Source organism: Takifugu flavidus, chromosome 7 (genome assembly GCF_003711565.1).
Source record: "Takifugu flavidus isolate HTHZ2018 chromosome 7, ASM371156v2, whole genome shotgun sequence".
Lineage (NCBI taxonomy): Eukaryota > Metazoa > Chordata > Actinopteri > Tetraodontiformes > Tetraodontidae > Takifugu > Takifugu flavidus.
In genome coordinates, this window is record NC_079526.1 from 10,388,898 (window position 1) to 10,413,365 (window position 24,468).

Consider the following 24,468-nt stretch of genomic DNA (forward strand, 5'->3'; position numbering starts at 1 on the left):
CGCAGGATTTTAAATATTCATTATCTAGTGAGGAAAGAAAAAAAATCACATGTCCTAAATAAACTAGGTATCAATTATTTAGAACGCTCGCCCAATGTTAGAAAGTGGCACTTGTGCATGTAAAAAGCTCCTCTCTCTGTTTCTTCTAGTGTTTTGCTAACTGCAACGTGATGGTTTTGTATCACAGCGGGGCTCTGAGCTGCACAAAGCTAGAATCAATCACTCCTTACGCATCTCAGCGCACAGACACGATCGGGGGCCAGACTTTACCCTCCCCTCACAGCGGGCGCAAAGCAAATTTCCAACACCAAATTCCTTGACTTTTAACCTTTCTCTCTAATACGATCAATTCCGAAGCAGCAACATAAAAGTTAACAACAAAACGAGACGACCATCTGGCCCTCGGTGTTAATTCTCATTCAAAATAGCCGTGCGCGCCGTCGCAACGGCCGCTGTGAGGGTCCCGTCACAGCAAGCGAACTGACTCGCAGCTAGACTCCCATCTAGCTACAGGAGCCGGGCAGCTTCTGGCTCCGACTGGCTGCTGCTGACTCCTGATTTTCATAGGTTGTAGTTCACCCTGGAGAGCTGTGCTGCCGCGCAATATACTCAACTCTTACGCTTACGCTGCTCTTTTGGCCTTTTGCAAAAAAATTAAAAATAAAAGGAATCTCGCTGCCGATTTACATGCTCGCGATAAAGATTTACGTCCGCTCTATTAGCACCACATGACAAAAACCCTGTATCCCTGTACGTTTAACTGTACCGTACCGATCTCATACTTGGTGCCGGCGATATTGGCGCCGATGGTGCCTTTCTTCTTTTTGCCGCGTGCTTTCCTCTTGCCAGTGCCTGAGTAGCAGCCTACAGATGGCCCGTTCACGGGGGACGCTCCTTGATCCTCTAGGGAAGGAGAAAGCAAAGAACTAAAGTAAATGCAGTCACAGTTTGTGCTCCAGACAGAGGGGGGGAGCGGTGGGGGTTTTCTGATATACTGTCCTCATTCCTGCAGGGGGAATTAGCCGGGCTTGTTTACGAAGCTCTGGCGTAAATAAATTAGAGGGGTTTACTTTGTCATAGCTGCATGCATCACGACCTTGTGTAAGAAAACATGAAATAAATGCTTGAGATAAGGAAAAGATGTTGCCAATTAAATCTGTATATGAGGGGAAAAAACACTGATGCTAAATTAAATTAATAAACAACATCCCATGTTTGAGGAATGTTCAAGCAAAACACTTTTTTTGTAAAAATTCCCAGCTAAAATTGAATTTATGTGCATTTAAAAGTGAGCAGTATGCCCTCCCTGCTCTAGGACATCGTTAATACCCTGGCTGCTTGTAAAAGAGTAATAATTAACAGATTTGCAAGAACTTTTTTTATTACAATGCTTTTTAAGAGTTCCATTTTTTTTTTTACTCAAATAAAAAGTTCTTAGTATTAAAATGTGACAAAAGCAGTAAAAGTACAAAAATGACCCCCACAGAAGTTGAAAGTCTAGCAAATATTAGCATTTATACAAAACTGAAGTGTTTACTGAAGGTATTTGGCTACCTGGACAGATTTTAGACTTCTCATTTGTGTGTGTGTGTGTGTGTGAGGAATAAAGCTGATAAGGAGCAGACAAGCAGATACACACTCTACTCAGACAGCTGTTCAAGTGTGCGCCTCACAATTTATGCACAACATCTAAGAGAGTGATTCTCCCAGCCCGGCGTTAGCTGGGGCGCTCTTACTCACCTCCTTCATTTGGGGGGGAGGGCATCTCAGGGGCTAGTGAAATGAAGGGGCAAGCCGAGCTTTCTGCCAGGCTTGGCGGGTGGGCCGACTTCTCAGTGTACTAACAGCACCCTCCAGGGGGGTTCTCACAGTGGCCGTAGTTAGTCTTCCCTGCCTTGGGCTGTGTGGGTGAGGTGGTTCAGGATGGTCCGATGGATCATCTGAGCGTCTCCCAGCAGCATAAAGAGCAGCGGCTGAGTGGGCAGGGGACTTCGAAACGGGGCACAGTGGTAAAGATGAGTGGGAGGGCTTCTCGGGGGTCCGCAGAGCTTATTTACAGCCACAAGAGGAGACAGAGGAGGAAAGGAGTGGACGGAGGGATGGCTCAGAATGTCTGAGGAGGAGGAGAAAAACATATTTATAATAGCAGTGCAGCAGTATTTTAAAGTGAGGTGAATCCTCTGGGGGCATCCGCGGTGGATTTGTGTGTTTTCTCACCAGACTGGGGTCCAGTGGACATTTTTATGATGTAACGCAGCGCCGCCATACTTCGAAGATAACTCTGTCCAGCTCTTTCTGCGGCGCTGCTAATGAAATATGCTAGCTGTGCAGTGTTAACTGGAGTAATTGGAATTCTGTGGCGCCACTGTGAAATATTAATGTGGCTGTCAAACAGAGGGTTTGCAGCATTTTGTGCCTCACGACTGTGTCAGCTGGGCTTCGCTGGCTGAGGAGTCGCTTCATTTAAACAGATGGCATCTTTACAGTGGTTAAATTGATGCTTGGAGGTATTAACAGTGTGCAAAATTAACATCCGGTATGAGCCAGATCTGGTTATTGCCTGGCTGCAGCTTGGCGGTGTCCGATCGCACCACTTTTGGATGAAATTCACTATTGTTCAGACGTCACAGTTGACTTATGAAGCACTACCATACAGAAACAATTTTGATTTGCACGACTTGACAAATTCATATTTACCAAAATTCTTTTTTCTTCACATCTAAATAAAGTGCAGCTACATAAATGGGCAACGAGCCAGAACAGCAAACAAACAAATAAATGGAAACGTAACAAATAAATTGAAACAAACACGGCAGACAGAAATATACATGTAAAAGAACAAAAACCCTAAAAATGGTGAAATCCACGTTTCCATGTACACTGAGAGGCTTCTGTTCCAAAAAGAGATCCACAGTGTCCTCTAGTGGTGAGAAGACAATGAAAAAGCTGAGTCGGGGTCGAGCCTCCGGGCGCACAGCGGTTTGGCTCCAGTTAAACATGCAGTCAAACACACATGCTGACTTCAGAGGAGGCCTCATCAATTTAATCACCGTCCGTGGGACAAAGCGGAGCGGGAAAACAATCCAATCCAATCACGTCAGATCACTGGGTCGTCTTCCCTGTCAGCTTCTCAGTCTGACAGGGCGCTAAGTAGGATTGATCCCGAGGCGGACTGAGATCGGGAGGAGATCAGAGAGCAATAACAAAGCTGCGGTGATGAAATGAGACAAACCATGAGGGTCATAACAACCCCTGTCTAGGAATTTCCACAGAATACACAGTTTACACCTATACGTATTTCTAAGGTTGCTTATGAAACGCTGTTAAATACAGTGCTTCAATCTGATTCAAGCATCAGAACACATAATCATTCAAAGGGTTAAATCCCAGAAAGTGTGAATTGTGAAAACCGACTCCCGAAAGATACCCAGTGCAAGTAAAAACAGGCTTTTTCTGTCGAATGAAACAAGAGATAATTATTCCTTCATTGTTCCGCTCATGGTGCACATTTCAAGTCACTCAATCTCCATGAAACTATTTAAAGAGCTGCCTGAGCTGTGAGAAGCCAAGATAGTCCCCTAGAAGTCTCTGTGCTTCTGAAGCTCGTAGTAAAAACAAGGCGATCACAGACCATAATGGCTCTAACGGGGTTTTAAAAACATGCTTTACCAATCAGTCATTTTTAAAAGCTGCAACTTTAGACGGTCCTAGCACTGAAACATAAGACTGATGATGAGAAAATAAACAGAAGAGACTGGTGGATTTTCTTTGGAGTGCATATGGATGCACATCTCCTAAACCTCCCCCAGAACAAGAAGGGGGAGGAAAAGCACTTAGAATCAATATGCATCGCCCCATGTGTAGTGACAGACTACTGCCGACAGGTGGCGGCAGATGCTCAGTAAAACAGACGGGATGGACAATAAAAGCGTAAAGATCATCCCACTCCTTTGTTTCACACCACAGAGGGGCTTTGTTGGAGACAACCAGTCCTCTGTGCCTTCCTACTCTGGATTCATGGGATATTGCTTAACCTGTGTTTGTGATATGTTGCCTCAGAAACACACTTTCTGTGCCATCAGGTCCTAAAGCACATCAAGATCGTGTTTATTAGCAGCAAATGTATGCTGAAAGGGACATTATGAAGTCTTCATTAGATGACGGCGATTCAAACATTCCTTCTGTTTCATTTTTTTTTTCAGTGTACGTACAGTACAAACCAAAGAAAGAGCCTTTATTGTGAACGAGCGGCGTCACGGTTACAGGATCGTACACCAGTTAGTGGCGAATCCCTCGAGGGTTTGTTTTATGTTCGCTGCTTTGAAAGAATCCCCATGAAAGCGCCCGTCAACTGCAGCATCACCAGTCTGAGGGAGTCACCGGCTCCTATTCTGCTGAAAGCACACCTGTCTACTCTTACTGCGATGTCACCATCAGGATGTATGGAAGACTCTTAAAACGCTGACTCAGAACTGACACACGAGGCCGTTTTACAAACCTTAAAGAGCAATAAAAGAGATTAAACCTTGAGGTCTTGAATTGTACATGCACAGTACTGATTTTGGCTGGAAAACAGCATTGCTTGTTTGCCGTACGCTGTAAAGTTTGAAACCACCAGATGATCTAACACTAGCATTCTAACATTAGGGTGACCTGACTCAGGGGGTCACGCGTTCTTCCAGGTACCAGGAAGAGCAAGTGTGGGAGCTGTCGGCCCACAGGGCACAGAAACACAGAGCAAACTGCTGAGAAAGGAGGGCAAATCAAACAAAAAAGCAAACTCCAGACTGCAGGCATCACCCACGGAGTGAGAGGTGGACCACTGGCAGAAGAAAATGTCAGGAGCTCCACTTGTGACGGAAAAGACACAAAAATTAAAGGCCAAAGATGACGGCAATCAGGAACATGTCCTGAGGTCAACACAGGGAAAATGTAAATCTGCACAAAAATAAACACAGTTATGTAACAGAAACAGGGCTAAAAACGGGATTTGGATTTTTCCAACAAAACGATGCACTTATTTTTTTTTAATGTGTTCACATTTGCGAATTTAGTCTGCAGTTTAAAAAAAAAAAAAGGATTTACATATATCATGTCCGTCTTAATAGCCTTATGTCTAGGCCATGTCCAGAAGGCAGGGTGCCAGACAGAACTCATATGTTAAGCCGTTATTAAGCTGTTATTATGTAATCCATCTGCTGTCTTGGTACCGGTCATCTCCATGGTGCTCATTAGCATGCGCTCATTAGCATGTGCCCTTTTGGAGGCACAATAACCGGTGGAGCTAAATGAAACTGTTCTTCAACAAGTGCATCCAATTAATAGGAAAAAACACCCTAGATTAGAGCACCCATATCTAAAAAATGACAGCGATAAAATGATGCAGACACGTGTTTCTTATAGGTGCACACACAGCTAGCTAAAGCTAGGATGCGGCGCTATAACCCCACTACGGCGACTTCATTCTATCACAGCCCGACAGTCAACATGGTATCTCCCACATCTCTGGAACGATAGCAGCCCCCCCTCTTCCAAGACTTTGTATCATATAAAAAAATAATAATAATAATGAAATGTCTTTCTGCATTATGCATGTAGCATCTTGGCTTATGTGTCTTTTTAAAAAAATGCCTGATCGAGATCGAAGCTTCGTAGCAGGTGTTTAAACAGCGAGCAGCTGCTAGCCCCAGGTTGCTAACTGCTAATAAATATAATATATACGTGTGTGTGTGTGTGTGTGTCAGGTAGAAATCTGCAATGACCAGACAAGAAAACAATATGGGAACGCAGCCCGCGTTTGGTAATTACCGGTTGTTACTACATTGGTAGTCGTTTCTTTTCCCTCTGGGATAATTGAAATGGTCAAAAAGCAACATTTATTCCCTCGGATAATTTAAAGGTAACACAATGACCCCAGTCTACTCAACTGTTAGCTTAGCCGCACTAGCTAGCAAAGGATGGAGAACGAAGTAGCCCGATAACGTTACCTTATTTATTGCAGTCATTGGCAGTACGGCTATTTGGCTGGGTTCTTCCGAACGACAGTCACCCTTATTAAAGGAGACCCGGTGGTCTGTCTAGGAAAAACAGTATTTTTAACACAACACCACGGTATTGTCAGTGTACGGTGGCGTTAATCTTAAAGACAGCCGCAGGTTAGCCGGCATACAAATTAAATCTGTGTAGAATCTTATAGACCCCCTTTAGGTGATGAAGCGAGTCAATGGGCTGAACCACTTGCTCAGTAAGATGGGGGGGATCAGAGAAGTGCTAAAGTTTGCATCCTGTATCGACTGGAAACGCGGGCTGTTTGTAAAGGCTGGGGAGGTGGACGCATTATGATCAGAGCTTTAAAGTTGAAATAACCGTATTAGCGCAGCTCCTAATTACAAAGCGTGGGCCTCCAGGTGTACGTTTCGGTGCGGTTCTCCCTCCAAAGGTTTGTGACACAAACAACGTGAGCTACCTAGCAACGGTGTCGCTGACCATGGTGCTATTAAAACAGCCCTGCGGAGCGGGTGCTGCACTGGCCCAGAGGCCGCCAAGGGGGCTCTTTCCTCCAAAGATTTCACTCTCCTGACGTGCAAACAGTGTATTTTGTAGACATATAACATTTTGGAGGATCCGTGTTTCTATAATCGTCTCAGCTTGATCGCCAACATATATCTGTCTCGGCAATTAAAGCTGGGACTCGAGTTTCACTTTAATTTACTGGCCAATAGGATTATACCAGAACCTCGACCACTTTGATGCAAAAGTCATTTTGAACTGAACCCTTTTATCGAGGTGAAAATCAAAGTTCAAAAGTTCCTGTTAACCACAACATTAAAGGTGTTTTAATTCAAATACAAGCCTCTACAAATAGCTTTCACAATTGTTTACTTTTTTCCATTTACTTTATCCTAACAGTTAAAAGCTAGTAACGAAAAATCATGTATTTATTGGTTTTTAACCCTGATCCAGTCTGAGGCGGTTTTTATTGACTATTTCCAACGAATTCGTTCATTGACGTCACTTCCCGCGTCCGCAAAGCATTGTAGTAAATATATAGTCTGGTGTATTCACGTGAAATTGGAATTAAATCACACAATGCCCGACAGGCCATTAAGTTGGAGCAACGTCTTCAGCATGTCTATTTTACGCTACAAAATATTAGACCTGTAAACAACTACAATAAACAATACAATAAACTGATTATATTTAAAGAGTGATGGTGGAAAACAATATTTTCTTACATCGTGTCCATATAATAGGACATACAATGCTATTTTTATGACGTTAAAGTTGTTGAAATGCAACATATAATTTGCATATGGCCACCGAGCCTGCAAATGCCGTTATAATAGACGTAAACATGATGCTTAACGTTGATTTCCTGGTCGCGTTTTTGACGTTCCACGTAACGCCAGACTTTCCTATACGACGTGAACGCAGCATCAAACGACAGCAGGCAGAGGTGAAAGTCTGGATCATGTTTTCTTTCCAGCGGAGGTATACTTGAAACGACAAAGGGCATTGTGGAGGACCTGTCCTCAAAGAGAAGACATTGATGTTGTTAGCCAACATCCCGAGTCCAGCTGAAATTTGTTAGCGAGCGAACGGAGGACCCTGTTAGCTAACTGCGCCCATCCTCGCTCCTAGCCAGCTGTGCATCGCGCTGTCTTCCTGCGATGGGAAACGCAGCAACTGCCAAGAAAGGCAATGAGCAAGAAAGCGGTGAGCATCCAACTAGCCTGTTAGCCCTGCAATGCTAACTGTTACTCAGCGTAAGCTCGCAGTGGAAAAACGCAGCCTAACATCAGCTGTCAAGCGTCCCTAACTCTTAAAAACAAAGGAGGACGGTGTGTCCAAAAATCCTCCATAGAGCAACCCGATTTAACTCGTGGTTTAGTCATTTTGTTCTCATTTCCAGTTGCCCATGTCACTTGGAAACGGTGTTGCAGATGATGCAGCTAGCCAATCGAAAGCGACATGTGAACAAGTGGCAGCTGGTCCCCACCTTGCTGCTGATTTTCGCGCATTTAACGCAAATAGTCGGTTTTCCAGTTGTCACATTGCAGATGTGAATAGATTTCGCCATGACACCCGGTGTGATTTGCAAACGGCCAATATTAGCTGCCTGGAGCAAGATAGCATCAGCAAACACTAGTGTGCACAGGAGGTCCAGCACAAGGCCTAGTCCCTGCTAACAACATGATAACAACCAAGGAGGCTATTGATGTTAGAGCACATCATGTGATTCCCTAATCATGGAAATAAGCACTTTAATGTCAGTGTTGCTTTCTTTCAGACGCTGCAGCAACATACTAAGCCGAACTGTCATTGTGTGCTCTGCATGATAAAATCCAATTTTTGGATCGCCACTGTCAAACGTGGCATTATGTCTTGTTGTAACACAATGCAAAGTAAGCAAGATATCTTGTCGAGTTACCCACATGCATCTGCTTGATGTACAGCACTATTAAACGCCACAATCAGAGAGCACACCATCCTGAACATATATCCTGGCTTTGCAATGTTGCAAACATGTTTTCCTCGTCAGTACCTTGACCCTTCCTCAGCTGTGCAATGCTTTCATGTATAATGTGTAGAGGGAGGCACATGGGGGTGACTTTCTGTTATTGTTTTAGAACTGTCACTCACCGTGTGAGCAATAAGTCTTTGCAGGTGATACGCCATCGAAATCTACAATCGCTGCTAAAACTGAAGCAGGGAAAATCAACAGGAAGTGTTTCTGTATGTGGTTAGCCCAGCATTGCAGCCTTTACAGGAAGTCATTGTCGCTCAATGGTTATTTTGCCTGAAGCCCGTAAAGAATCAACAGATCCATCACAAAATGGCCCAGGGATCGTTTGCCAGCCGCATTTTCCACAAATACTGTAAGAATAGCCAAGAGCACAGAGAACCAGACAGTGAGGTGCCTCACATTTCAGAGTTCACCACCATGTGGGAGAAGCTGAGTAAGTGCAGTGTCTTGCCTTTACACATAAAATATGTCGGCCACCCTCTGCAGCTGCAGACAGAAGTCTTTGGCTGCATTCACTGCTGCTTCTGTTGTTGTATTCGAGGGGCTCGTTTAAAATGTGACCGTATTTACACATACTGTTTTTACATAATTTGCAGAAAAACTTTGAACAACTTCTCAGTTTTATCACTTGTGTTTTAGTTTCTCTTCCTCTCTTCCTTATCCAGTCGCTAGGTTTGGACAGTTATTGATTTATTTATCTGCGATTTATTTACTTATTCATGTCCATCCTTTTACTAAATCATATTATATGTGTTTTTATGTGATGCATATTTATTGAACCCCTCCACTAAATGCTTAAATGTATGATTAACTATATTGTTATCATAAAGTCCATTTATCTGTGCATATAAGTGCATCTGTTTTTACTGTTTCGCTGTTTTCTGGGCTCAGTCCGGTTTCTTGCCATTTTGTTGCGTGTTGCATTGAATCCACTTGACTCTGAAATGTTCTCATTTTATGATCTTCATATGTGTCTCTTCCTCTCTTCTCTTCTCCATCATTCCCATCCATGCGGGTGAATGTTCCTGCAAAAACCTTGGTGAACTGTAGAGACTTTTGGTACGCTCACGTCTTCCATGAGCCATCCCAAGTCACAGAGAGAGAGAGACTTTTCTCCCACGTATACGTGCTGCTGTTTGATACAATTGACAGATCTCCACACGAGTAGCTGCAGCACTGATTAGACGTGTGATTCTTGCACGGCTCTGTGACTTTGGACATCTCATATCTGCCGTGGTTTCACAATGTCTCATGCCTGCAATGTAGTCCCAGAAATCTGCATACCGTGTGCGTTTAATCACCATTTCTCCTTTTTACTCGCAATTACCCCTCTGGGGGATGCAAAATATCTTTAAATTTGCCAGATTCCTTTCATTTTCCTGCTTAGATGATTGCTTTTGAATTTATCCTGGAGATACTATTTTTTTTCTGCTGTTTTATTTCCAGCCTAATCCTGCATCCCCAGTACCTGACATTTGCCTGACCTTTCTGCTTTTCCCTGAGCGTGATATTGCCCTGTGTTTATTTTCTTCGACACATTAAATTGCCCCAGTTTGTTATTTTCCTCAACGTGTTACCTTGTGTGAGTGCCAAGCGCTCCCCAATTAGCTGGTAAAATAACATGTGTGTGTTTGTTTTAATAGTGAAAGAGTTCTTAGCTAAAGCCAAAGAAGATTTTTTAAGAAAATGGGAGTGTCCTCAGCAGGTAAACAGATGATTTTCCTTCAAACGGTGGATTCGGATGTTGTTTCGATGGGGGTAAATCACTCTGCATCTGTCATAAATGTGTTTCCTCAGTGCACAACAGGCCTGGATGATTTCGACAGGTTCAAGACTCTGGGAACCGGCTCCTTTGGCAGAGTGATGCTCGTCAAACACAAAGAAACAAACCAGTTCTATGCGATGAAGATCTTGGACAAACAAAAAGTAAGGCGTTTTCTTGTTTTCCCCAGTCAAAGACGAAATACTGTATGCCTCTTTGCCTCAGCAGTCTGCGGAAGGCAAACGAGCCTGACAGACGCTGTAACGACAGTGATGTGGTGCCTCTCATAAAAGGAAATGGAACATTTCCTCTCGTGAACAGCACAGCCTGTAATCGCCAAGCACCTCTGAGACTCTTCTGAGGAGAGTTCTTATCTTTCATTTTGGAAGTTTTAACTTTTAAACAAGTCGGGCGATGGATCAAAAAGTATTAGAGAATTTTTTGTATTTTTTTAAATTTACACACTTCTGTATTGAAGCCACAGTATAGCTACTGCATGAGTGTGGGTGGCAACCATAGGCGGACCCTGAGGCGGTAGCCTGGCGTGCATCTACGTGTTACATCAACACGTACCACTACAGCTGTTAATGGTCCTCTCTTGCTATTCTTATTTCCTCCCACGCACTTCACATCCTGCTACTTTCGGACCGTTTCAAGAGAAACCGATTGAGTCCCTCTACAAATGCACATCTTTGTAGTGTAACTGCACATTAACAGCCATATGCACTGTATAAATATTCCATCTGTGTGTCTTGTCAGGTGGTTAAGTTGAAGCAGATAGAACACACATTAAATGAAAAGAGAATACTACAGGCGGTCTCTTTCCCTTTCCTCGTCAGACTGGTCTACTCTTTCAAGGTACTCTGGTTACTACGTTAACAGCTTCTTTAAATCGTAAACCGTTTGATTCTCACGCTACCCGGCACTGATTATTGCCATTATTCTAACAGGACAACTCTAATCTCTACATGGTGATGGAATATGTGCCCGGTGGGGAGATGTTCTCACACCTCAGACGTATTGGAAGATTCAGGTAAAGTGTATGTTGGGTGGCATTTTCCTGCCAAAATATTACCGCAACAGCGAGCCAGGCACCTTTTAAAAGTATTCCCATGACATTGAAGCGTGGGATGTGTTACTCCTGTGTCCCACTGTCTGTCCTGTTGGCTTTCAGTGAACACCATGCAAGATTTTATGCGGCTCAGATTATACTGACCTTTGAGTACCTTCACTCCCTGGACCTCATCTACAGAGACCTGAAGCCTGAAAACCTGCTCATAGATCAGCAGGGGTATATTCAGGTACAGGTCAATTCAATTTGCACCTTTTAAGAGGAGTCCACCTTTACGATTCTTACTTTGCCTCTCTTTAGGTTACAGACTTTGGATTTGCCAAAAGAGTAAAAGGTCGAACCTGGACGTTGTGTGGAACTCCAGAGTACCTGGCTCCAGAGATCATCCTTAGCAAGGTGAGCGGTTGATCCCGGATGCTTCCTGCAGCGCTGTTAGACATGATGACACCTGTTCTAGAGCAGCTTTAAGGTCTGTTTTAATGATGCTAGATTCTCTGTCTTTGAGGACGGTTTGCCTCGGGCAGATTGGTTCGGGTGAAAAGCCACACAAAGAACAGTTTAAGAAAAGCCGCAATGAAGAACAAAATCATCAGTCATTTTTGTAACCTGTAACCCACTAGACGTGAATGTAAGGAGCCAGCAGCAGTCTGCATGTCTCAATCTTCAATTCTTTGTCTTTCTTTTGCTCCTTTTAGGGCTACAACAAAGCTGTGGACTGGTGGGCCCTCGGAGTTCTTATCTACGAAATGGCTGCTGGTTACCCTCCTTTTTTTGCCGATCAGCCCATCCAGATCTACGAAAAGATCGTGTCTGGCAAGGTGTGCTGCAAAGAAAACAAATTCCCACACTTGGACGCACTGGGACTTCTGTTTGCTTCATTGCTCCCATCTCTCCTGCAGGTACGATTCCCCTCCCACTTTAGCTCCGACTTGAAGGATCTGCTGAGGAACCTGCTGCAGGTTGACCTGACGAAAAGATTTGGCAACCTGAAGAACGGCGTGAACGACATCAAAAACCACAAGTGGTTCTCCACAACAGATTGGATCGCCATATATGAGAAAAAGGTAATAAAGAGGCTCCAAACTCCAGCTTCCGGTTCGATTTTGCTGTTTGGAGCTGGTCAAGCCAGCACACCACATTTATAGGGCGCAAGATGGGCGCTTATCTGCTATTTCAGTCCTGGTGCAATGCCTCACATTCATTAAAATTGTAGGTTGGAGCTTCAGAGATTGTCCAGTAACAGTGTGTCCCAGCAACTGTTGGAGTTATCCTCACTGGGACAAGAGAAATGTTTCCGTATTGGTTCATTTTAGAATGGATTCTGGAGTAATTATGTCAAATATTAAAACTGTTCATTATCTAAATTTTTCCCTATTTATTTATGTTCTCTAATCTCAGGTGGAAGCGCCTTTTTTGCCAAAGTGCCGAGGACCCGGAGACACGAGTAACTTCGATGATTACGAAGAGGAGGATGTTCACGTCTCGCAGACGGAAAAGTGCGCGAAAGAGTTTGCCGATTTTTAGCAGGCGCGCAGGACTTCCATCGGGGCTCACGTGTTTTGAGGAAACGTGCACTCTCCTGGGGGGGTCGAAGTGGAACAGAGGCATCATACTTTCAAAACAAAAAAAAAAATCCTCATTCCTTCATTCCAACAGCTGAATGAGGTCCTTCTTGTCATGTTTCTGCGTGCGATCAGCACTAATCTATAAACACGTACATCCCGCAGGCTCCAAACATAGTAGACATTTTCTTTCTTCTTTTTTTTTTTGCCGTCCCTCATTTTCATTGACATGCAATAATTATTTGAAAAGCTAAATGATTATTCTGCCCAAACTGTGATTATTTTAGCTGGGGTTGCACTTTTATTTTGTAATCAGTTCAGCTTCTGTTGAGTTTTCCAGTCATCATTTTTACACGGAGTGCGCTTGAAGACGCAGTTTTATTCAGTGATTCCCACTCGTGCTCACAATAACAAACATATATATATAAAAGCAGAAATATGGTGTTGTTAATGAGAAACAACAGTGAAAACACCAGGGAATTGACAAGTGCTGTGTGACCCCAGTGGTGATCCGTCGCAGGAGTTAATTCATATCTTTTCTGAAGGCATTTCTTTTCAGTGTAGGGACAAGGTGGTGCACGTCACATCCCACCAAAGGATCATAAGGGATTTTTAGTTGTGTGTTCTTCCACAAACAGGCTGAATCTGTCAATGAAAAATAATAGAAGTACATGCGGAACAAAGAAAGCAGCTTACTGACGTATATGGCTGAGGTTTTAAAGCAGTGTTGCCCACGTGGGTGTGTTTTATCCATATTTTATCACTGTTTAAGTCCTTTTTCAGCAGAGCACTCGGGCATTGTGTAGCTACCGTATTATTTTTATTACATGTGTTACAATCACACTTTGGTTACGTTTGTGCAACACTGTCACAATAGCAAATCCACAGAGCTGTTTTGTTTTGAGGTTTGTTTCTTTTCCTTGTTTTTGGTTGGATCTGTTGCTTTTTCAGGAAGGTCATGCATTAGGATTTGATCCCAGCATAGTCACATAAAGGTGGAGAATCCAAAATATTTAATCGTGAAATGATAAGGCACTGAAGTATCATAACATTTTCTAATGTATTAATTCCTCTTGGTCTGTTTTTCGGTAAGAACATAGACTTACCTCATCTGTAGCTTGTGTCTTTGTATCTTTCTTTTCCATAAATGTACACACTGTGATAGTAGCAGTTGCTCATTCTTGCTCAGACGCTTGCTCAGGTGGTTCAGTTAGAGAACGATAAGGGACAACACAAGATTTGACTTTGATGAACAGTTTTATTGTCATTCACTCCTATTGTTTTTACCATAGCCACCCTCTCACCACCCCCCACCCAGGATCCAACCGGCCTGTCCTTGCTGCTGAAATCTGCTTCTGCAAACTCCTCACCTTCGTGACGAGTCAGCGTGTGTATGTGATAGGTAGTGTTATGCTGCGAAGGCTGAGGTGGCTTTGTGTAACTTTTTGAACTTCCAGATGTCAGAAAAGCCCAGATCGCTCCTGCAGCTGTTTCCTTTTTGTTTGTTTGCCGTCCACAAGACGCTCAGAGATTGAGGACCCTTTCTGCAGGTTGGACACTCAGGGTTGCAGAGAAATCAAGGTTTATCTGATCCTCCGTTTTTGTCTGTCAATTTGATGTCCTCTTCAGTCTTGGTTGTTGTTTTTCATGGTGCTCAAGTGTTCATGGGGGTGAGGGGGGGGATTGCAGTTCAATTTCAACAATCTTTGACAACCAAATATCCAAATGCTTTTGGGGATTGAATGCTGTTTTTAAGGTACTTGTGTATCGTGTACAAATTTATTTGCTATGCCTTGGCTAAGCACACGACGTGACATTTTATTCAACCGTTTTATGTCAAAAGGCACAACTTGTTTATTATCGTATTTTTATTTATATCAGAGTTAATTAGAATGGTTACATTGAAGTATTAATATATTGTGTTACATTTTGCCCCCATTTAAAAAGATATTTTGTTAACCTTACCCCATCATTTAAAGGTGACATTATAATCCAAGTTCCATTCTTTATGTTGTATGTTTTTTCTGTTGAAATTACCAACCAACATGCTCCCAAACAGACGGGTGAACAGAATGTAAAGTGCAGAATCAATGGCAAAAATAAAAGAACAAAATATATATATATATATATATATATAAATGTCAGAAGCTATCTCTTAAAAGTCAGCATGTTTCACTCCATACCTGTGCATAAATCTTTCCAGACAGTGTGTAAGACATCCACAGCTCTTTTTATGTGTCATTTTTCCCATATGAGTGCTGATTGTCATATTTGATGTAAGTGATGGCACATTTCGTTGACCATGGACATCCTCAAATGCCGGACAGAGAGTAATCAGTTTGGATTTTTTTTTTGTAGCAAGTTACATATTACAGTTGGGGATCCGTATTCTGAAATGTGTCTGTACTTTGTGGAATATGTTTTGCACTTTGTTTAGAAGGCTAACACGTGTTTTTCTTTTGATTTTGTCACCCACACTTTTGTTTTCGAGGGGAATATACTTTGCTGTAGCAGATTTTATGTAACGAAGGATATGGCACTATAATAAATTCTTTTTATCAAAATCTTAATGGTTAGTATTCAATCGGATGGTTTTGTGGATACACTGCACATGACTGATGAGCAATGGCGTCGAATCACAAAAAACTTCACTTCCCATGAGTCTTTGCTGTCACGTGGGCGAAGGAAGCGAAGCCGATGAAGAAGGGCTAGTTGCCTTTACTTGATTTAATCTTTCTTTTATCAAATTATTGTTGCTGTTTCTTAATTTGTTAAATATCCCATTTGCCAAACAATATTTTTTGTTATGAAAAGGCAGCTCACACACCGGAATAACTTGTTGTCAAGCAAGGATCATCTTTAATAAGGTAACGTTAACTGATAAATTTTGTATTAGCGAGTCCGGCTAACTGTTACTGTTAGCTTAATAGGAATTACATGAAGGCAGCGACTCAATTCTCTGTGTCGTCACTCCAGCGCAACGTCACATCGGATTTGTGCTGCGATAAACTGCCACATTTTATTTGTAGTAATGTTTTAAGCACTCTAGCAATGCCATATAATGTGTATTATTTTGCTGCTCTTAATTCACGTAACAACGCCAGCGTGATTTGGTCAACCCAGTTTCGCTGTTATTGTGACGGTCACAGTTTTAGCATTAGCTTTTCCTCTTAATTTCAGGCTTCTTTCTCTTTTTTCTTGCCGACTGCAGTGAATTCGTCCACAGTGCTAAAGACAAACGATGGTATTTGAGCTGCCGGTCCACCGAGTGACAAAACACCCAATGAAAACTTATTACAACGTTGTCGATTGTAAGAAAATATCTGTAATCTATTCGGTAGTGAATGGGAGAGGAAATGCGGACCATCAAAACAAACAATCAAACTGTCGTTTCTGAAAGGAGTTAATTGTCTTTTCATCTTTCGGAGGGTGCGTTTTGTCCTTTCTTGGTATATCATCGTTCGTATATTGTTGGTATATTTGAATAAGTTATGTGCTTTTTATGCAGATATATATCATTTCTTTCCATTACGATTAGATTTAGAAACAGGTCTTTATTGGGATATACCAGTAAAATCACAATATCAAGGAAATCATCGGTAAGATAGAGATTGTTGGCTATGGTCAGCAACTCATTTAAATTTAAAATTTTGTTTGTAAGAATGTTTTATTATATCGATGCACTGTTGACATGATGACGTCAGGAAAAAATCTCCACTTGGTTCTTGGAAACTTTTGCAGATTTTCGGGCACTAAAGAATTTACAAGCTGACATTATTTACTATGTGTTTTCCTTGAAAATGTAATCATGTATTCCATTTACAGCCAGAATGGAAGACAAGGCAAATGGTTCTGTTGACTCCAAAAGGTACCCCCCCCCTTCCCCCCATAACTACTGTAATGCATTCACTGTAATTAACAGGTACGTTAAATTGATTCCGTTCGTGCTTGTCTTCACAGCCCAGTTGAGAACGGTCAACTCCCAGACCCCGCTAACTGGGGGGTCGCTGACGTTGTCAATTACTTTAAAGCGACCGGGTTTGAGGAGCAAGCCACGGCTTTCCAGGATCAGGTCAGACCGCCCTTCCCGCTAAAGGTTCCTGATGAAAACACACACCGAAGTCTAATATCTCTGCCTCTGCCCGACAGGAAATCGACGGCAAGTCCCTGCTGCTGATGACGCGCAACGACGTGCTGACGGGGCTGTCAATAAAGCTCGGCCCAGCGCTAAAAATCTACGAGTATCACGTGAAGCCCTTGCAAACCCAACACCTGAAGAGCAACGCCGCATAGCAACGCTGGCCCCCACCGGTCCCCCCCCCCACCTCAGTGACAATCACCATGTCAAGAGAACCCAGGTTAGCTTCTGCTTCAGAGACTCCTCTGGCCGCGGCGGCACCTTAACGGGGATTTAAATGCTGTATGTTTTTAATCAACGTGGATCCCGAAAAACTGAGCCGCACACGGAGTCCGCTCAGTCGTTTACCTTTTTAGCCATTATTTTCGCTGCTTGAAATATGTATTTTTATGTTTTATTTAAAATAAATTGGAGAGCGATCATGATTTGTGAGTGTATGTTTGCAAAGTGAAATAACCTATCTTGGTTTTGAAATAAGTATTTGTATATAAGATGAGATATATATATATATATATATATATAGTTTAAAACTGTGTGGTCTGTCATACTTGAACATGTTCAAAGATGCAGAAAATGACCTTGTTGCATCCTGTTTTGGGTTTTCTTTGTTTGTTTTTTCCATGTTGACACTGCAGCTGAGTCCATTAGCATGAAATAATGAAAAAGTTTGTTTTCCCAGACACAAGGAGCCAAAACTGAACTCATCACCTACTTTTTTAAAGCTCAGAGCCCTTGATATTCTTATTTGTGTCCATGTTGTCATCATGTTTTTAACTGTGGTGCTCTCAACATTGTCACGACGACGTCTGTAATGAAATGTGTGTGTGTGTGAGGGAAAGACTGATGTGCAACATTACACTGGACTTTCTGATTCAAAGATTTGCAATAAACGGTGCTGTTTTCTCAACAAATGTGGGTTTATTCCCAGCTGTTCTTTGTCCTTTTGGTCCCGTTTCATGCGGCGCCCAGGGTTTCACCGCCATCTCTTCTCTGGTTTGATTGGATCACAGAAGTGTCATTCACAGCTTGGCCAGCTGTCTCCTGCGCAGGGTTCCAGTGATGTTCCCTGAGGGGTTATCGAGCGGAAGCAGAACCTGCGAGAGCAAAACAAAAGAATGTGAGTAGAGTAAGGCAGTCAAATCACGCATCAGCAGGTTCACAATGAGTGTAAATGACAGGAAGTACTTCATCTTTGTTGACGATGCCCATTTTTGTCATGTCTATAGTGAAGTAATGCTGGTTTGGCATGACGATCTCAATTTCCTCCACCTTTGGAGACAGAACATTTATTCATTGAACTGAGGGCGGTGGTGCATATTTCCTTGACTTGTCCTAAAATGTGAGCGTACTTCAGGGACTCTTTGCAGAATCAGAACTTGGGAGTCGTAAAGCGTTTTCTGCACGCTCGGTGAGAACTCCCCGCGGTCGTAAGGGCCAGAAAACTTCTCCACAATCGTCGCCTTGGCGCATTTCCTGTTGAAGACGAGACTTTAACCTGATGTCTGATGTCGTGTGGGACGGAGGTCCCGGCGGTTCTACCGTACCACGCAGCATTGAAGTCCACGTTGCGAATCTGGTTGTAGCGCCACCTGCTGTAGACTGAGGTGCAGAAGCATCTGTCCCTGGTCTCCTGCAGAGTGGTGAAACGGTCTTTGAGGAACCCCTCAAAGCCCGACTGGGTGGTCTTCAGCAAGGTCATGTCCTTTAGCCCGCTGTGAACCACTGGGACGCCTGCAAGGGAGGCAACGGCACTGGCTTAGATCCAGCCGATACAGACGGGAAACCAGTAACTCAGGTCAATCCGCATTCCATGTTGGGATTCAAAGTAGGTTAGTGCAGCTGAAACTGTTACTTTCATATGTTGGATTGGTCGTGGCCACAGCTGACCTCTTCAATCCAACAGAACCTCCTTTTTGCCCCATAAAAGCGGTTTTAATGTGTTTTGCAGCCGCGTGTGTTTGCTTTACCATTAAGATTCTGTTCAACATCACAGAAGCGGCACGCCTCTGGGCTGTGGATGAACGCGTGCACATGCTCCGCCCCATTCTGGGAAATATACATCAGAAAATACCACATCTATGTAGGGTTTGTTTTTTCTGCCTACCTGCATTTATTAGCAGCTTAACTGCACCGCTGTGAGGTGCTGCAGGAGAGCAACCTGACGTTGCTCTTTCCTGTCATGTGCAGTATTTGAAGTGTTGGCCCACCTTCTCCAGTCTTCTCCACGGGGCCTCCTCCATGTAGACTCTGGCCCTCAACACGTGGTTGAACGAGGTCAGGAAGTGATGACAGATGTCCAGGGAAAACTGCTCAATGGTTTGCACCTATCAGACAGGGAGTGGGCGGGGCTACTGTTAATGATATGTTGAACTGGAGAAGAAATTGCTTTGATCATCAAGTTATCAATCAAGTGCATTTCTTATCTCACCCCTTTGAGCTTAGCCAGAGCGTGGACGGTGTTCTTTATGGTGTCGGTCGGGATTATGTCCGAGTTGTCTCCGTGTAAATAGTCCTTGCGTGACTTGAGCGTGAGCTGCACGTCGGCCTTCAACTCGATGATGTCGTGGCGGCTCCTGTGTCTGCGGATGACCAGCACTTTGACGGCGTTCTTGCCGTAGCCGGTTCGCACAAACTCCACATTCTGTGGATGCAGCACAGTCTGGTATTACTTGAGTGAGATATGGTTTTGCACTACTCTCTACTTTAAAGTGCTTTTTTATTATTTGTTGGTTTTTTTTGGTTTACTTGTCCTCATCATCCTGTCTAAACCTCACATCTAATCAATTAGGGTTGAATGTGACTTCATTCATTAATAATAATAAAAAGTTTGGATACAAAAAGGTTAAATCAACTGTGTAAGGCTCCTCCCCCCAGGGTTAGGGGAGGTTATTGCCCCTCAACCCTCTACCTCTCTCTATCTCTTGCTGTCTGTTTTTCTCATAACAATTTTTTGTTGTGTCATTTTATCCAACATAGAGGGTGAATTTTGATAATTACTCCTGAGGTGAAATAAAGCGAGGCTCTTCTATCTGATAGACTCATACATGAGTGAGACCTGTCGCGAGCCAGCGTGCAAGACTCAACGGTGAGGACCATTCCAGTGTTGCCACATGTAAACGCCTCCTTGCTGTCGGTGTGTTCCTGATGTGCATGATTGATTACCTGATCCGAAGCTGTCGACATGGCGTCGTCTCTGCCCTCTCTGCCCGTCTGTGCGCAGGTCCTCCCACCAGCGGAGGGTTTTGTAGCGAGGGTGGTCTCACTTCAGGCCCATCCTCACCTGTTTTTCCAGTGCAGTTCCAATGTTAACCTTGTGTCTGACAACATTTCTGTTCAATTGTTGGACGAACTTGCATTGGTCGCATTAATAGAGCCAAAACTAATGGAAGGCAAAGGTCATCAGTCTGCCTAGCCCCCTCCCCATAAGGTCTGTGACATATTTACTCTTGTTTTTAATGGCTTCTTAGTTATATATAAGTTATAGTACATGCTGACGATTTAGTGATGAGACAGTTTTGGCAGCGTTCAGAAGCAGCGGATGATTTTATGGTCGTCGTGACAACAATTCAGTCACTACTTGACATAAATGTCCTTATGAGAGGATATAAGCGTTTTTAGAGGTGTGCCTGTGTGCATCCCCCCCTCTGATTCAGCTTTTATGCTCCTTGTGCTCCTCTGCTAACAGGAATTTAGATCTTTTTCAATCTTTTGCCATCCCTGAAAGCTGATTTTGTTTCATTAACTGTTTAGATGGTTTATGACATACCTGTTTTTCAAATTATGAAATCCAAATGAGCGAAAATAATATGTAGGATGCATAATTAAAGGGAATCCAAAATATCTCACATAATCATCTGGGGGGGAGTAAAACAATACACACGATGATCACTAGAGCAAATAAACAGCAAGTGCTGACAATTAGAATAAGACTAGCAGGTTGTGATGAGAGGAAGGCCCAGGTATGCGCAACACTAAATATCACCTCTTTTCCTCTGTATCCCTCCATCATGTGACCAGACCTCATGACTTCCTGTTTTACAGCTGCGCCATGTTCACCCGTGAAACAAAGATTTCTCCTTTTTGCCCTGTTGTCACACGGTGCCAAAACCAACACTCCCCATGGACATTGGGTTGTGTGCGCAGATAATTGTTGTCTTTTTGTGTCCCGTAACTGCTGGTGTTTCCTGCCAGGATGAAGCTGGGGAGCCTGTCGACTGGTGAGTGGATAAGGTGCAGTTGAGGGAAGTAGAAGCTCTATTTAAATCTGCTCTGACACAATTAAATACTTGTCTTTTTTTTTTTTTTTTTTGCTTCAGGTTCATCATTTACAAACTGCCCATGTATAAAATCGGCGAGGTGGGCAGCGGTGTGGATTACATGTATCTGGACTCTTCTGGAGGCAGCTGGCATATGAGTAAATACCTGGTGAACACCAGTGAGGGGGCTCTCGGCCAAACACTGAACCAGCTTTACAAGGGAAAGGCCTACCAGGTGAGATTACACCCTTGTGTTTTTTGAGATTCCTGTGAGTGCCAGAACCTCCTGAAGCTCAGTTTCAGTTTGCTGCGCAGACATTCTGGTTCATGTGGGGAACTGAATCCAAGGCTGGGTTCCTGGCCTTTCTGTCAGTCAAGCCTGGGTTTTCAGACATTCTGTCTTAATTTTCTGAGGTTTAAGCAAATATTTCAGCCAGTTTTTTATCTATTTTTTGTTTATTCCCTTTTGGATTTTTCTTTGGCCAAACTCGCTGGCTTGCAACGCTAACTCGGGGCTGGCGGTAGGTGGGTCTGTACCAGATAATTACAGGCAGATCGACAGGAGAAAGGAGGAATGAGCTGCACGCGATACAATATAAAACCTTTCTCTCAGTCCAACAGTTCGGTCTACGCCTTCTACAACGACGCTCCTCCGGTGCTGGACTACATCCAGGGATATGGCCACACCAAAGGTACAGCACGACGCTGGCACGCTGCTTAGTTCCGAAGCAGCCGTCAGCATCAGAGCATCCATATCAGGACAGGTGTGGACGGAGAGCGTCACTGAGTGTCCGTGTGTCACCCCGCAGGGGTTCTGCTCTCCGACCACTCTCAGGGTTTCTGGCTGTCCCACAGCATTCCTCACTTCCCATCATTCCCCGAGAGAGGCTACCGTTACCCTTCATCTGGCAGAACCAACGGCCAGACGGCCCTCTGCGTGACCTACAGCTACGACCAGGTCCAGCTTATAGGTGAGTAACCTCTTATCGTCCGGCAGGACTGGACTTGTTCCTGTCAACACACATTACAAAATTGTCTGTTTGCAAACCCGCCGTTGCGTAACACTGCCAGCAGCACCGAATGGACCCGTTCATCATCTACCGTGATGGCATGACAATGTTTTCCAGATATTATATATGTGCAGTACAAACCTGACCTTGTTTGTGCATTGCGGGATGTTTTTTTGTAAGGCAGACCTTTTATTGATCCGTGGCAGGAAAACTGCTGAATATATTTACAGAGCACACACACACACAAACACACACACAAACACACACACAAACACACACACACACACATATAATATAAGGTGTGGTTAATGTGTTAGTTTAAGGTTAGCAAATCATGCAAATGTGCTGGTAGAATATCTGTTATTCTTTATGTAATACAACAGGGTTCTCCCTCCCCCCTCTCTCCCTCCCCCCTCTCCCTCCCCCCCTCTCCCTCCCCCCCTCTCCCTCCCCCCCTCTCCCTCCCCCTCTCTCCCTCCACCTCTCGCTGTCTGTAGCAAAGCAGTTGGCGTACCTTTACCCACGTTTTTATAACTGCTCCGTACCTGCCATGTTCTCGGCCGACCTGCCACAGCTGTCCAGGTTGTGTGAGGGCACCAAGGCGGCGCTGACCTCAGACAAATGGGCGGAGCCACTTCTCTCGGTCAGGGGGGAGAAATTTGTCAGTTTTGCCAAATCTGAGCGTTTTGTGGACGGTAAGTTGTTTTTAATGTGCTGACGGGCAGTTTTATGGGACATGACTTGCATAACCACTGTTGACAGGTGAGGATTGGCAGCCAGTTTTGGTTTGAGCCTCCTCAAAAAAGATTTTTTTGTTTTAGAAATGTTTGCATTTTTAGAGGCCTGAAAGCTGATTCATCAGGGGTTGTACTCTATAATGTCATGGAATTCTTTTGGAAACACTTGTAGTGGAAGATCAAATACTTCAACAATGGATTTCCTGTGTATATTGTTTTGTTTAATGCTGTTTATTGTTATTTGTCTAACCCAACGATGTTTACCCAGACATCTATACAGGCTGGGTGGCTCAAGATCTACACACCGACCTGCTGGTGGAAACGTGGCAGAGGCAAAGCCACGCCCTGCCCTCCAACTGCTCGCTGCCCAAACACACCATGAACATCAAGCGGATTCGGCTCCCCGGGTCGGTCCCCTTCCAGTCCCACTACGACCACTCCAAGTGGTGCGTGTCATTGGCCTTCAAGGACCAGGTGACCTGCCTGGGGGATCTGAACAGGGAGAGGGCCCAAATGTGGCGCGGAGGAGGACTGATCTGCTCCTTTAACCCCAGGATCTACTCGGCCTTCAGGCTGCTGGTGGACTGGTACATTGGCTGTTAACAGGAAGGATTTCCTGCTACAGTGAAGGGTTTATCAGAAAATCCACACGTGTTTCAAAATGTTTTTGTCTTTGCTTAAGAGTTGTCTCAATGTAAAAATTCTTATGTGTATTTGATCATACTGTTCCTTTTTTATATATTTTTTTAAACATTTGTCTCAATACTTGCCTGTTAAATGGTCTCCTTTGCACTTTACTTGGTCCTCAAAACATTGTTAAAAAAATAAATCTCTTCCTCGCCCTCCTGGGCGGTGCCTCCTTCAGACTCGGGTCCTCTACCAGAGGCCTGGGAGTCTGAGGGTTCTGCGCAGGATCTTGGCTGTTCCTAGGACAGCCCAGTTCTGGACAGAGATCTCTGATGTGGTTCCTGGTATCTGTTGGAGCCAAGTACTCAGCTTACTGCCCCCTAGTGTCCAATCACTACTGGGACCTCTGTTACCTTCATGCCCCACATTCTCTCTATCTCCTCCTTCAGTCCTTGGTACTTCTCCAGCTTCTTGTGTTCCTTCTTCCTGATGTTGCTATCACTCGGGATTGCTACATCTATCACCACCACTGTCTCCCGGTGTTTATCCACCACCACTATGTCAGGCTGGTTGGCCACCACCATCTTGCCTGTCTGGATCTGGAAGTCCCACAGGATCTTGGCCTGCTTGTTCTCCAGCACTTTCGGGGGTGTCTCCCACCTGGTCCCTGGGACCTCCAGCCCATACTCAGTGCAGATGTTCCTGTACACTATGCCAGCCACCTGGTTATGCCGCTCCATGTATGCCTTGCCTGCCAACATCTTGCACCCTGCTGTG

The 24,468-nt window shown here is 44.0% G+C and overlaps 5 protein-coding genes across 11 annotated transcripts in view; 3 read left to right on the forward strand and 2 right to left on the reverse strand.

The window, feature by feature from the left end:
- The window catches only part of ttll7 (tubulin tyrosine ligase-like family, member 7), a 43,908-nt gene extending 37,672 nt beyond the window's left edge, over positions 1-6,236 (reverse strand). The window contains exons 1-3 of one of the 2 annotated variants that reach the window (XM_057037185.1): positions 5,988-6,236; positions 1,741-2,113; positions 772-903 (exon numbers count right to left, since the gene is read on the reverse strand). In XM_057037185.1, coding sequence (XP_056893165.1) covers positions 772-903; positions 1,741-1,765 — 157 coding nt within the window. In that variant the 5' untranslated portion in view covers positions 1,766-2,113; positions 5,988-6,236. The remainder of the gene's footprint in view (positions 1-771; positions 904-1,740; positions 2,114-5,987) is intronic. The other variant, XM_057037186.1, reaches the window with a different exon arrangement.
- A 1,171-nt stretch (positions 6,237-7,407) lies between these two features.
- prkacba (protein kinase, cAMP-dependent, catalytic, beta a) lies at positions 7,408-15,493 on the forward strand. Of its 4 annotated transcripts, XM_057037189.1 has the most exons (11): positions 7,408-7,716; positions 9,578-9,586; positions 10,171-10,232; positions 10,325-10,453; positions 11,049-11,147; positions 11,240-11,322; positions 11,464-11,590; positions 11,662-11,757; positions 12,057-12,179; positions 12,261-12,425; positions 12,760-15,493. In XM_057037189.1, the coding sequence occupies exons 1-11, from the start codon at positions 7,671-7,673 to the stop codon at positions 12,883-12,885; spliced, it is 1,065 nt and encodes a 354-aa protein (XP_056893169.1). In that variant the 5' UTR covers positions 7,408-7,670; the 3' UTR covers positions 12,886-15,493. The 4 variants fall into 4 exon arrangements, with proteins under 4 accessions (XP_056893169.1, XP_056893170.1, XP_056893167.1 ...); XM_057037190.1 differs by lacking the exon at positions 9,578-9,586 and having other exon boundaries at positions 7,409-7,716; XM_057037187.1 differs by lacking the exons at positions 7,408-7,716; positions 9,578-9,586 and adding an exon at positions 7,732-8,969.
- Positions 15,494-15,593: 100 nt separating this feature from the next.
- samd13 (sterile alpha motif domain containing 13) lies at positions 15,594-17,972 on the forward strand. Of its 2 annotated transcripts, XM_057037198.1 has the most exons (5): positions 15,606-15,790; positions 16,135-16,234; positions 16,749-16,791; positions 16,884-16,995; positions 17,073-17,972. In XM_057037198.1, exons 2-5 carry the CDS (start codon positions 16,165-16,167, stop codon positions 17,214-17,216), a joined length of 369 nt encoding a protein of 122 aa, XP_056893178.1. In that variant the 5' UTR covers positions 15,606-15,790; positions 16,135-16,164; the 3' UTR covers positions 17,217-17,972. The 2 variants fall into 2 exon arrangements, with proteins under 2 accessions (XP_056893179.1, XP_056893178.1); XM_057037199.1 differs by lacking the exon at positions 16,135-16,234 and having other exon boundaries at positions 15,594-15,790.
- On the reverse strand, positions 17,955-20,506 carry uox (urate oxidase). The gene is made up of 8 exons (XM_057037193.1): positions 20,224-20,506; positions 19,490-19,702; positions 19,269-19,385; positions 19,029-19,107; positions 18,606-18,792; positions 18,411-18,534; positions 18,247-18,330; positions 17,955-18,155 (listed from the first exon to the last, which is right to left on the reverse strand). Exons 1-8 carry the CDS (start codon positions 20,242-20,244, stop codon positions 18,081-18,083), a joined length of 900 nt encoding a protein of 299 aa, XP_056893173.1. The 5' UTR covers positions 20,245-20,506; the 3' UTR covers positions 17,955-18,080.
- dnase2b (deoxyribonuclease II beta) lies at positions 20,471-23,827 on the forward strand. Of its 2 annotated transcripts, XM_057037191.1 has the most exons (7): positions 20,471-20,488; positions 21,103-21,278; positions 21,378-21,552; positions 21,931-22,009; positions 22,127-22,288; positions 22,825-23,022; positions 23,333-23,827. In XM_057037191.1, the coding sequence occupies exons 2-7, from the start codon at positions 21,181-21,183 to the stop codon at positions 23,665-23,667; spliced, it is 1,047 nt and encodes a 348-aa protein (XP_056893171.1). In that variant the 5' UTR covers positions 20,471-20,488; positions 21,103-21,180; the 3' UTR covers positions 23,668-23,827. The 2 variants fall into 2 exon arrangements, with proteins under 2 accessions (XP_056893171.1, XP_056893172.1); XM_057037192.1 differs by lacking the exon at positions 20,471-20,488 and having other exon boundaries at positions 20,984-21,278.
- Positions 23,828-24,468: the final 641 nt, after the last annotated feature.